This window comes from Dipteris shenzhenensis, chromosome 3 (assembly GCF_047967505.1).
Source record: "Dipteris shenzhenensis isolate YYH24624 ecotype China chromosome 3, Dip_SZ_1.0, whole genome shotgun sequence".
In the NCBI taxonomy this organism is placed as follows: Eukaryota; Viridiplantae; Streptophyta; class Polypodiopsida; order Gleicheniales; family Dipteridaceae; genus Dipteris; species Dipteris shenzhenensis.
Window position 1 is genome coordinate 53503794 of NC_141598.1, and position 13822 is coordinate 53517615.

At 41.9% G+C, this 13822-nt stretch overlaps 1 protein-coding gene across 1 annotated transcript; it reads right to left on the reverse strand.

The window, feature by feature from the left end:
• Nucleotides 1-820: 820 nt before the first annotated feature.
• On the reverse strand, nucleotides 821-2246 carry LOC147903997 (uncharacterized). Its single transcript, XM_087372965.1, has 3 exons — nucleotides 1656-2246; nucleotides 1473-1563; nucleotides 821-1340 (listed from the first exon to the last, which is right to left on the reverse strand). The coding sequence occupies exons 1-3, from the start codon at nucleotides 1802-1804 to the stop codon at nucleotides 1254-1256; spliced, it is 327 nt and encodes a 108-aa protein (XP_087229091.1). The 5' UTR covers nucleotides 1805-2246; the 3' UTR covers nucleotides 821-1253.
• Nucleotides 2247-13822: the final 11576 nt, after the last annotated feature.

Below are 13822 nucleotides of genomic sequence, written 5' to 3' on the forward strand. Positions count from 1 at the left end.
GATCCTCTCATAGATGGAGGTGGGGATGCAACTAAAAGAGACGCAACACCATGCAACACAGAGGGACTAGTACTGTGATTTGTAATAGGAGATGTTTCATTGGTCAACAAAGGAGTTGCTTTTTTCTCAACATGAACCTGATCTGCTATGCAAAAAGTAAAGAAATTTAGAAACTATTTACATTTTTTAGAAATACGTGCATACTTTATACTCTCAATAGATACATTATAATCTTACTGTATTTTTTGAAAGAATATGTAAAACATTAAATTAACAATGCTATAAGTAACTTTACAACTATGAACTTGAAACTTATAAAATTACAATTCTCTTTAATGTTTAGCATCCTGCCAGTTCTAGCAGAAATCTCTATCCACTAATGTTACAGCAAAAATAAATGCCAGTAATTGCAGTTAAAAGTGTCTACTGTCTTAATGAAACGTGACAGTTATCCCAGTTTATACTGTCTGTTGTGGTAGAAAATATAACAAACATCTATGTAAATAGAATGAAATATTTAAAAAGAACCACTTTGCTATCTAATCAATCCATCTTTCAATACATTTATAATTAGAGACAACTTACCTATGATATATTAATCAAATTTTGAAAATGACAACCTAAATAAACTTAACAACAGTGCTTAGAAGCACTATTTTAATGCTTAAAGAAAATAAGATATACTTCGAAAGGGAGAGATGACAGTTTCACTCTGCTCCTTCCATGCTTCATAAGTCTCATTCAAAAGAGAGACTACAAAGAAAATGCTACAATAGATTTATCAACCAGCATATTCCTTTAAAAAAAATGATTTCTTTGACCACATTAAAAAGAACACTACTAGGAGATGTCAACGGACAGAGACTCTCCTTAGATGAAAGGAGTAGAGCGAACACAAAGAAAGAGAAGTGCTACAAAGGATGAAAAGAGCGCCGTTGCTAAGAAAAGAAGAAGAACGCATGAAAGTGCAAGCAATACGAACGACAAGAAGAGGATTTGGAAAAGAACTGTGAACAGAGCGAACCTTCTGAGTTGGCCATTTCAACGTCTATGTCTTCGAAAAACACAACAAAAAACATAAGCTGGGAATATGAGGAAGACACGGACTATTCGTATTTATAGGACTCCATAGGGATAGCGTTAAACATGCATGCCCACGAGAGGAGCATGTTTAGAGCACAATTCAACATTAACTAAGACTAAAGAACACTAGTTGCATGCCTTGTTGTAGAAGAAATGATTCTTGTTACAGCCTAATAGACGAACTCAAGAGGTGAAGAGTAACTATCAAAGAGCGTGAACCGAACACACAGCATCAGGAGGTACCCACGATGTCTTGCCTGGCAAGGGAGAATGGGTAAGTAAATAAAATAATGCAGATAGCAAAAAGAAACAACGAAATAAAGTAACACAAACCAAGGGGAGGATTTTCAGTCCGATAGAAAGATCTCGTTGCAGGAAGAAGCCATCACCGTTCGGATATGTGCTCCAAAGATCTCGATGCAAAACCAAGCCATAACCGTTTGATGTGCAATCATCTTCATGACGAGGCAGCGCAAGGACCTGCAAAAGAATAAACAGTGTCAGTATGCTAAATAGAAAGTCTGACGTTGTAAGGGCCTTGTTAGCAAGAATTAGAAGGATAGAATGATTACAGATATAGCTTGCAGGAAAGGGAAAAACTGCCTCTTTCACCCATCAGAAGCGGCCGCCATGCACAACTAGTAACGAACGGGAACACCTCACCACCATGCTCCAGCAAAGCAAGCATGCAGATGCTCTTGCATGCATCGCAGGCCTTCATGCCTCATGTCAGGGTACAAGGAGAGGTAAGGGAAAGTAGAGGCAAGATGCGACCGTTAGAATCCGCAAACGACCAGAAGGGAGACGATGTCGATGAGAAACGAGACGGCGAGCAAGAGTGAGATAAAGACCAAAGAAAGGAGCACAAGAGTCAGAGATGCTAGACAGCAAGAGCCACAAAAACAGTAGAGAAAGGAGCTAGAGAACAGGAGACAAGCAGGAGTGCAAAAGGTGTGCCAGAGAAAGACAGAGATGGAGCTCGGCGATGAGGGAGATGGAGCTCGTCGACGAAGTAGCTCGAACGGCCAACTAGGAGATAGAGCAATAGATGGAGCTCGCCGCCGATGAGGAGATGGAGCAACAAATGGAGCTCGCCACTGACAAGGACATGGAGCAGGAGCAAGAGAAGAGCTCGCCACCGATGAGGAGGTGGAGTAGGAGAGATCTAACATGTTAGAGATGCAACTCCTCTAAACCTAAACTAAAACCTAACTATACTAATAAACCTAACCACACTGACAGGCTACCTAACACACTCCACTAACATTACCTCTAAACACTCCACTAACTAAAATCACGTCTAACAACCTAATTAAACTCTATAATCAATTACTAACCTAGTCAACAAGACTTCCACAACACAAAAACAAACATCTACACAAAATACACATCAACCTATATGCCCCTTGCAGGCCCAAAAAGGAGGAAGAAGTACCTATAAATCAAATAGTTGTTAGGAAGTAAATCAAAAAGTTGTCAACAGTGCAAGCATGGGCATCACGGTATATTAAATTTTTTGTGCGGCGAGGAGCTACAGTTGATAAGGAGTTGCAATCGGGTAGAGGGAAGGTCACGAGACTGTTTGACTGTAGGCAGAAAGAAGGCACTTCCAGTAAATTTAATCAAAATTTGAGAAATGATTTAAGAAGACAGTTGCAGTGAATCGGTGACGGACAAGAAATCTCTTGAAATCTCAATCGTCATAATTGAGATGTAGTACTAGGGAGTTGTAGTCGGACAGTCGACAGGCATCGAGATAGTAGTTTAAAGGTAGAGCATATAATAGATGTCCAAAGCGCAGATGTGTGAAAGGTACTGGAAAGCATAGTGAGTAGAGTAGGTAGTTTAGAGGCATAAATAAGGAAGCAAAGGATAGACGTGGGATTAACTAAACATAGGTAGGCAGTTTCTTGAAGTTGAATAGGCATTACTCGGGTGGGGGTTGGGAGCTGGAGAGTATTAGTCAAGTTTAGCAAAAAGATTAGTTAGGAAGTAATTACGAATTAGTAATGAATTCATTAGGGGTTACTAGGGGTTATAGTTAGGGATTAGTTTAGGGGATGTAGTTAGCTAGTAGTTAGGGGGATGCAAAGAGAGAGAGAAAGTTAGAAGAGAAGGTAGAGAGAGTGGGAAAAAGTTTTTTAAGAGAACGAGTAAAGAGGGGATTTAGGGAGAGTTAGGTTAGTTGGGGACTATAATATGGAGAAAGGAGAGTACTTACAATTTCATATGGAGTCTAGTTAGGGTAGTGGAGTTTGAATATAGAGAGGGATTAGTATTATTAGATGGTTAGTTAGGAAGGGTAGAGAGAGAAAGAGGTAGATAGTGTAGAGAGAGGGAAAGAGGGAGAAAGAGTACAGAGAGATAGAGAGGGGGTAGAGACAGATAGAGAGGGGTTAGAGAGAGTAGAGACAGAGAAAGAGGAAAAAAAGAGGGGGAAATAAGGAAAAAATTAGAGAAAATTAGGGTGAATTGAGGAAAGGAGGCGTAAATAGGGAAAAGTAGGGAATTTCAGGGGGGGAAAGGATAAGGGCAATTTAGAGGGGGGGAGAAAAAATTAGGGAAATTTTAGAAAAATAATGATAGATAGGAAAGCTTAGGGAGGGGGGAGTGATAAGGGAAATTAGGGAGGGAGGAAAAAATAAGGGCCAATGGGGGAACTGCATGCAAAAGGTGAGAGAGGATTGTTTGTGTGTGTGTGTGTGTGTGTGTGTCCTATCAACTACTCTACTGCACCAATTCTCAATGAACTAGTAAGCCAAATACAACCATATACCATTGCCCTTAACATCGCTTAAGTGAGAATAATCCATTACCAAACTATCCCTTCCGACAAAGTGTCAAAGTGGGAGTCAACTTTCACACTCAGTAAATTGCAAAAAGTACAACAATACTCTTGAGTTACTAGTCTCCAATAGAAAGTCTAATCTTATTTATCAGTAGTTGGAGATAATCCACCATAGAGTACTCCTCGAAATTGCCAACACCATATCTTCATGCCTTAGATTTTTCAATGCAAACCCAATGGAGAGGTATGTCAACTCACCTGGCACCATCACAACTAAATGAAAGTTAGAACAATTCATTCGAGCTGTGGTAGCCAAGCTTCAATGCTAGCACACCATGTAACTCTATCCAAACTAGCATAATCAAGTATTGGCATTCAAATATAATTAGCGGTTGACATTTTGATAAGTAGATGGAATGCTTATACAATGTTTTCTCAAGAGAATATATGGGCTAATCAGAGGCCCCGTTGTCCTTTTCCCGATTCTCAACCAATCATGATGTTGAATCATGTTAGGCCTACAAATAAGAACTCGAAATGATGCATAGAAATTAGTATATACTACAAAAGGTAAAATATGTCTTAACTCAGTTCATACCCAAGACAATTTCAAGTTTCACTTTAATGATCTCTCAAAGATAATAATGAAACCATGATTGCTTCTTAAATTAAAGAAGATTCCCCATAACTGTCCAAAAGAAATTGAAGTTTCCCCTTCCCCTCCCCCCTTTCTCCCCTTTCCCCCTTCAACTCCCATTCCCCATTCCCCCCTTCCCCCCATCCCCATTCCTCTACCCCCCATTCCCCTCCCCCCTTCCCCCCCCACCCCCCCCTTTCCCCCTTTACCTCCCCCCCCCTTTACCCCCCTCCCTCCCCCCTTTCCCTTCCCTCCCTCCCCTCTCCTCAATTTCCCTGCCAATGTGACCATACTTCCTTTTGTTCCCCTCTCCTCCATTCCATTAATTCCCTTTTTTTCTTTAATTTCCAAGGTAAAATTTTAAGGGCGAATATTTTCCCAAAGGCGAATCTAGGAGCTTCTCCAAACTAGTTTAGCTAATATTTCAATCTTGAAATTTGATAAATTTGCCCAAAAATTAACATAACATCCTCGTATGAGACCCAAATTTAGCCCTCCAAGTACTCAAATCGATCGTCATAAGACATATAGATCATCTATATGGTTAGAATTTTCAAATTACAGCTTATAAAAAACGTGTGTAAAGTATCGTGCCCATCAAGTATGAGCACATTCGAATGACACACCTTAGATTCTCATAACACTTGGTGAAAAATGGCGTTTGTGTCAAGTTTGACCATCCAAACCATATATGATGAGCACGATAATTACAGGCACCTCAACATAGGTTGGATTTACATGTGTAAAGTATCATGCCCATAAAGTATGAGCACATTCTTATGACACATCTCAGATAGTTTCTTTTGGCGGTTGTGCATATTACTTGGTGAAAAACAAGGTTCATAGGCCATAGAAAGCATATTTGATGGGCATGATAATTTTTACATGCATCAAAATATGAAGATTGATGCCTACACATAGTATCATGTCCATCGGGTATGTGTGCACTCGAATAACACACCTCAAATCGTGTTTTTTGGTGGTAATGGTGCATGACACTTAGTGAAAAATAGGTTTGTGGTGAGTTGACCACATCCAAAGCATATCCAATGGGCACAATACTTGGCACATGACTAAAAAAGGTGAAATAGACCTCCCCTACCTGCCAATCATACCAATGATTTTTGCTCCTGCACCTAGGAGCGTCGATAGATAGCATTAGAGAGAATCCCATGTCTTGTAGTGTTAGAGAAACAATATCAGAGTTGGTGACAAATGGTCCTGGGATCATTGTGCTACCTACACATTAGAAGAAGTGGAATATGAACCAGGAGGGCAGCATTTCTTCTCAGTCAAAGACACCCAAATCGAGAGACCCTCCTTCGACAACAGTCACAGTGTCCCTAGTACCCCCTTGCCAATACCAAGTTCAACATAGTAGATCTCACTGGTAGTCAACATTTTTCCAGGCAAGAGCGGAAGAGTGAAACAAACTACGGCCTTGGTGACCAAAAATGTGGAGTTGCCGCAAACAAAAGGCACGATGAATGAGGCTACAGTCTAGTGTGGTGACTAGTGCAATGACAAGTGTGGTCAGTGCATCTGTTGTTAGCGCCATTTTGAGTCCCTTTTGGGAGGGGCAACAAGTTTTGGTTATTCTCTCCTATAATGGGGACAAAAAGGATTTTGTAGTTTGCTAGCACTTCAAAACCAATGGTGATCGTGACAACATCTAACACTTCAACGGTTCTATGTACATGATTTGCTCCCTCCCTGCCACTCCCCCATGTTCGTCATGGCTGGGTCCTCACCACCTACTGTGTTTCCAAGGCCCTCAACACCAGTGTCATAGCCCATTGAGTTGGAGGCTTATGGTAAATTTTTTATTGGGTTGGCATGACATTGGGCAACAGAGCAAGTTAACACAGAAGGAGAAGGAGGCTTTGCAGACCCAAAATGTCATTTTTTAGAGTCGGGTGGAGCAAATACAGTAGTTCAAACTTTGACTCGAGACTTTGAAAGAGTAGATACGGGATGCGGAGCACACCCACACACTTTACAAGGAAATCCTCTAGAGCACCTTTGTGAAATTGTATCCCTAATGCGCATCGGATGCACTGGCAGGATCAGCTCTTTGACTTCTGACCACTTCGCAAGATGAGATGGGGTGATAACGGGATACCCAAAGCATGCACTAGCAATGCGCCTTAGCTCCAACAACACATTATTCACGTATTTGGATTCCACAATAACATCTCTTTCCACATTCTTGTGTCTCTATGTATTTATGCATGCACATGATGTGTTCAGTGTGTCCCTTAGTGTCTTCTATATATGGTGTTGCATATCTTGACTTGATATGTATTTTCTTTTTTCCAAAACAACGTTTGATGGATATTGATTTGGAATATAATTCTTCATTGACAGAGCTGATGTGTATGATTGAGATACTCAAAAGGAACTAATCCACTTCTCCTCACCAAAAAGAGAGGAAATAACTCCAACAAGCATTAGATTAGGAACATATTTTTAAGGTGGTGATGAAATTGGAGTATGATTTGACTACAACCTTCAGAAGCATGGCAATAGAACCCTTGTCTTCAATTTTATCATTCATTATGATGATTGGGCCATAAGCCTTTTCATGTAGGAAATTACATTTCCAAGAGATCCTTTAGTAAAATCAAGGCTAAAGAAAAAGTTTAAATCAATTTTTGAGTTCTTCCCTTTAGTGTCATCTATCTCATCCCATTTAACCTTGGCCTTGCAAGATTTTCAATGTGATGGATGATACTTTTGTCAATGGTAAAAAGGATAATTGCTCATGCTCTCTCATCATCCTCAGCCTTCTTTGCTTTGGTTGGGTTAGGGGATTTCTCACAAGTAACATAAGATATTTAACTTAGGTTTTCCATGAATGGAAATACTTTCCATTAAAATTTTATATAGAAGAGCTTTCTTTGGCTACAATTACTTGAAATGGCAACTTTAAAAAGAAATATGTTAGTTCATAAGTAAAAAGGGGTGGTTTTATTTGGAGAAATATCTTAGTTGAGGGATTTTTTAAAGATTCCTTGAACACACGTTATACGTAGGGTTTTTAAAAGATGCCTTGAATGCACATGATACCTAGGGTTTCTTAGTAGTGCACCCCCTGAGGCATAGGTTCAACATATGTCTAGCATGCATGTGAATGTAGTTACAAGGACCTCCTGATCCCCTATTTCCAAAAACAAATCCTATCCCGGTGGCCTATGAGGTCCATTTCCACTAGTGGAGATCCCTTGGTGGAGGGAGAGCTTCATTAGAACATGGAGAACATATACGGAGGTGCTCTAGAGCATGGGAATGCCCAAGGAGAACCAGAACTACCTATAGGGAGAGGCGAGGTCACTTAGTTAAGTGCAAGATGACATTTGCATTCGATGTCTGCTATTTTTCCTATTTCGAGTGGCCAACGTGTGCTAAGTGACCCATCCTCATTGACTGTAGGGCATGTGATGTCGGTGGTACGAGGCTTATTCACCACTTCGTAATTTTCAAGCATAGGCTGTGGACAAGTTCTGGTGGTGCCTATTGTCTTGATTGTGCCTATTGTTCTCAAGGACGGTAACCACTCGCCAAATTTCAGTCATACTAGTTGTTTCATTCATTGTTGCAATTCCCATGGTAGCTTCAAATGTCAAGTACACCGAATTTCTGGGGAAATTTAGGGATGATTGGCAGTGACAAGATCTATGCACTCAACATATCGGGTGTTGTGGATTTGGTACAAAAAGTAGTAATTGAGTCGACTTTCGACGAGAAGACATCAAGATGGTTAACAAAATACCCTATAGATCACTATAGCAATACTCACACTCAAACATTGTGATGTGTTCTAGTAAAGTGGTGTGGGGCTCATCCAAAAAGACACCAACACTACCACAATGGCCAATACAAGAAGCGATGCAAAAGCAAGTGGTTGATTGAGTGAAAGAGGTGAATCCACCAAAAGAGGTGCCAATTCCCACCAATTCATAACCAATGGTGGAGATAATCCATAAGGTGCACTTTGCAAATGCGGTGTTCTAAGGAAACACAAGGGACATTGCAAGTTGGGGACATATCCTAGACCATTCTTGAACCAATGACAATCAAGGTGGCAGATGAGGTAGAAGTCGGCTATGGTAGCCATCGGGTCTAATAAATTCAGAGAGAGTATCCCTTAGACGCACCAATCCAAATACCCCTTGGTCGATTTATGAAGTTGGTGCTACACCTTCACAAAAATCTCATTCAATTATTGATGGGTGAAGCTACAGTGCTCGAGATGGATGTTTTTCATGCCATGTCAATTCCGATCTTGGTAGTGCCCCTCACTGACATGCACATTTCGATTATTTCCATGACAGCACAAGGCCAAATTTTTTCATAAGTGCTCATCAACGGAGGGTCCAATGTGAACATCCTCACCTTGAACACTTGTCAAGAGATGGGCTAGTTGGTGGAATGGGAGCCAGCACCATTCCTGGTGCAGACGGTAGATCAATAGCAAGTTCGGCCACTCAAAATCCTCAAAGCCATGTAATAGAGGTTGTAGGGATCTTCTTCATGTTTTCATTCACAATTCTTAACATGGAAGCACTCAGTCGAGTATAGCTCTTTGTAAGGTTGACCTTGGCTATGGCAAGCTAGAGTCAAAGCTAGAGTCAAGTAGAATTGGGAACTTGATACCTTTTCATTGCAGAGAGGCTAAGAGAATTATGCTTTTAGATGGGAGCGGCGTACGTACTGGAAGGAGCAGCATGACCAGTGTTAGCAAAAACAATCAACATGGCAGATGGCTTGGACGATGACAATGACGAAGAGTTTCTGTGGGCAAATTTGAATCTATGACCTTTGTTCACAATTAGTGTCAAGGCAATTTCACCATAGCACCTGCTACCTTGCCTACCCTTTGCTACCATGGCAAATTGATTGTCGTAAGTCATGTCAATGGATGATCCTATTACTGTGGATTGGGATTTGCGGGATGTTTTTGAGGAGTAGTGGGAATTCAAAGAACGGATAATGCGAGTCACTCATGTCCAGGAGGAAGCTCTAGACACAGTGTTCCTAGGAGCTGATGAGATCTCTAAATAGTGAATATTAGCACACTTCTTGATGAGGAATTTCAGACAAAATTGGTGTACGGAGTTTGCGGATTGTTTGCATAGGATTACTCTGACATACGGGGCCTTGACCCTAAGTTCTACTAGCACCGAGTGAACTTTAAGAAGGATGACATAGCAAACAAAATGCAAAGATATTAGATGAATCTGCATGTAGCAAAGCAAGTGGAGACCAAACTGAAGCAATCTTCCACAAGTGGGATTCATAGCACCAATCGCGAATCCAATGTGAATTTCTCCGATTGTCATAGTACCCAAGTCGGATAAAAAATTGTGAATCTTTTTGGATTATCGGAATCTCAATGCCACAATCGTGCAAGATCCCTTTCCCCTTCCATACATTGATTCAATGCTAGACGAAGTGGCAAGGCATGTGGTCTATTCCTTCTTGGATGGGTATAGGGGGGGTACAATCAAATTAGGATGGCCTTGGAAGATCAACCCGACATCATTCATCATTGCACGGGGTGTGTAAATTTGTATCATGTTGGTTTGGGTTGCGGAATGTCCCATCCACATTTTAGAGAGCAATGCAAGAGATCTTTGGATGGAGTTTATGAGGATTTCCTTGGATGATCTGAGTGTGTTCGAAGCAATATCGAGTCACCTGGAACACCTGCGGCGGCTATGTTTCAAATGCTGTTAGAAGTTTCCTTCAGCTTGAAGTGTGCATCGCAATCCGCAGTGTGGCTACTTGTTGTGGTCATGTCATCAGTGTGGAAGGCATTGCAGTCGACCCCAATAAAGTGGCGGTAATTGACAAACACCTGCGCTATCAGATCCAAAGGAGTGCTTACAGTTTTTGTGGAAAATAAAGTGGCATGGTAGACACTCGCGGTGCCTGGCACACATGCCATTCCATGTGGGGACAAAAGCCTTCTTTGGCACATGTGGAGACAAATTCCTTCTTTTGGTCCAAATATTGTGATAAGGCGTATCACCAACTCAAGGTTCAACTGTCCAGATCGACAACACTAATTGAACCTCCAGGTTGGGACAAAACGTTCATGTGTTTATAGATGCATCTACTCAAGTAGTGGGCTATGTTTTGATGCAAGAGGATATGGCAGAATGGTACCGGGCTATTTATTACGCTAGCCACAGACTCTTAGTCATGGAGAATAACTATTTAGTGGTAGAGTGAAAAGGTCTGGGGATCATCTTTCAATGAAGAAATTTCGACACTATCTTCTAGGTTGCCATTTTGAATTCCATGTCGACCATTCTGCACTTCTATATCTAGTTAAGTAGTAGAATCTCATAGATCGACTTGCACGTTGGATACTACTTCAAGAATTCAACTTTGAAGTGGTACATAGACCTAGATTTAGACTACTTCTCTTGCTTGGAGTCTGGCTAGCCCGCAACAGTGGCATGGAAGATGAGTTTTCGGATGTGGAACTTAGTGTGATCTTTATGTCAGAAAACCCCCTATTCATGGTATGATGAATTTCTATTCTTTATTATTGACTACAAGAACAATGCCAAAGTACCTGACAACAGATCAACGGAAGCAATTAGATTTGTAGAGCCAAGGATTTGAAATGGTGCTTACTCAACTCTACTGCAGACATTTGATGGATGCCTCACTCAGATGTGTGTTACTGCATGAACAAGACCCAATGCTCATAGAGGCACATTGCGGAGTGGCACATGGCCACTTTGTAGGAGCAATCATGGCCAAGAAAGTGTTGCAGGCTAGAATTTGGTGGCCCACACTACAAAAGGATGACCGATGATTCTCACTACGACATGACATGTGTCAATGGCTCGGTCAGCCCTCTGATCGGGATTGAATGCTGATGTATCCAATGCTACCTTAGGGACCATTTCAAAAATGGGGACTAGATTTTATGGGTCCATTCAAGCCGGTGGCCCTGAGGACTAGAAACTATTATGAGCTAGCGACAACATATTACTACACCAAATGTGTCAAAGTGTGGGCTTTGTGGGATAATACAACAAGATTGACCGCCAAGTGCTTGTACATCAATGAAACTTTTTGTTGGTTTGGCTACCCCATTGAGCTAGGGAGTGATCGTGAGAGATGTTTTGTGGCCAAAGTGATTAAGTAGATGACCACTTTTTACATGGTGATTCACAAGAAATTCTCCTTGTACTATCCGTGGCAAGCCAATGTAGAAGCCGAGTCATGCAACAAATAGTTCAAGTAGATCACCACCTTGCTGGTTAACAATCATCGGATGGCTTGGGATGTGAGAAATTGTTATTTGCATTATGGGCATACCGCACTTTCTTCAAGGTAGCCACAAGCCTAACACCATTAAATCTTGCATTCAGAATAGAGGCCATCACTCCCTTGGAATATGTGGTGCCTAGTTTCGCATTGTGGTGGACCAATTGCTTCCGCATTAATCTATGGAGTTTTGGTTGGATGTGTTGGAACAACTAGAGGAAAACCATATGGAGAGCGATTCTCTGACTTAGCTAGTTCAAGCATGCAAGAAATGAAGAGTGGACTTGGCCTCAAGAAGCAAATTCTTCAAGAAGGGGAAACTCGTTTTGATTTCCAATAGCTGCATGGGAAGGATGCCAGGCAAGTGGAAAATGCAATGGTTTGGTCCGTTTAGGATTTTTTAATATTGCGGGTTGACCTCATTCTACTTGGTGAATCTTTAGGGTTGCATACTCCCACTTCTAGTGAATGGTTTCTGGCTATGGAGGTACCATCATGAGGGGTGCCTTAAATGTCCATTCCCCATAGAACATGAGGTACTCATTTTTTGGTTCCAAGTGGGGGAGTAGTATCAACGGGATCATGTAGTCTGTGCCATGATGGGCACTTAGCTACTAGTGTTACCTTGAGTTCAATGCCAACCATGCATGTCTTGACCATTGGGCACTTGTGGAAGCTCATTTTGTCTCTTCCCATTGTTCACTGATAGTTTCTCACTCTCGCACTCGCTCATTTGCTCCATAGCGTACTCTTCCTCAACTTCCTTAAAACCTCTCCTGCAGCTTGCACACTCATGGGAATGGCACTCGTCCAACTGATAACCTTGCCCCCAATCCTCTCATTGAGCAACAAAAACATCGAGAGGTGGTTGCACCAATTCAAGACCGAAAATGTTTTCAACATCGATTGGATGCGCATCATTGTTCACCTAGACAAGGTTCACCTATTCAACCAATTTGCACAAGGTGATTAGGTCATGAGCGGTGCTCCATGAACTCTTTTAGTTGAGTTGATCTATGATCATCTCTTCCTTCCAATGGATGGTGAGAGCCATAACTTTCCATACTTAGGTGTAGTGGCGTTGGAGGTCCAGTTTGGGGCGCCTATCCAAGGTGAGTATCACCTCAATAGTCAGGACAATATGCTGCTTCATGAAGGCTTCCAATGGGTGCTAGAGTCTATTTTCTTCCAAGCAAAGACATGTACAATCTCAATTCTCCAGGCACACATGAGGTGTCATAGCTCTTGGAGAGTCACAACCAATCGCATGGAAACTCATCTTGAAGGAACATCTTCACGGGAAAGCATCTTGTGTGGCAAAAGTAGCAGCAAAGGGGCAGGATATCAATATGGAGGTATGGCAGGTGCTAAATCTTCCCTTCCCAATCACAGATGACATGGAGATCCCCTGGCATTTCACAACACGATGATGCTAGCCTTGGTGCCTAAAGGTCCTTGGATTGAGCTTCCTACACCAACAAAGAGGCAGAAGAGAAACAATGAAGGTGGAATCTCTTCTCAGCTTGAGACTCCTAGTTCAAGCACTCCTCCATCTATAGCAACCACGGTGCCTCTTGTTTCCCCTCTACCATCACTGAGATCAACATAGCCGGTCTCTCAGGTGGTTAAGCATTCTACTAGTGAGCAACACAGGATCAACATAGCCGGTCTCTCAGGTGGTTAAGCATTCTACTAGTGAGCAACACAGGAGCCACAACAAGTGCGGCAATAGTGCCAAGCACTGCGTAGTTGCCATGGATGGTGGTTAGACGATGAGCATGGCAATGGTGGCAATTAGTGCGGTGGTTGAGTCTATTGTTATCTCCAGTGTCAGATCCTTTTGGGAGGGATAGTAGGTTTTGGTAACTCTCTCCGACAGTAAGTGAGAGAGGATTCTATAGTCAATTGGCACTTCAACACCAGTGGTGACCATGATAGCGGAGGATAATCCCACGGTGTCAACTCAGGTTGTGCGCTCTCTCCCTACCACTCCTGCACTTTATGTTATGGTGGCGAGCTTCGCA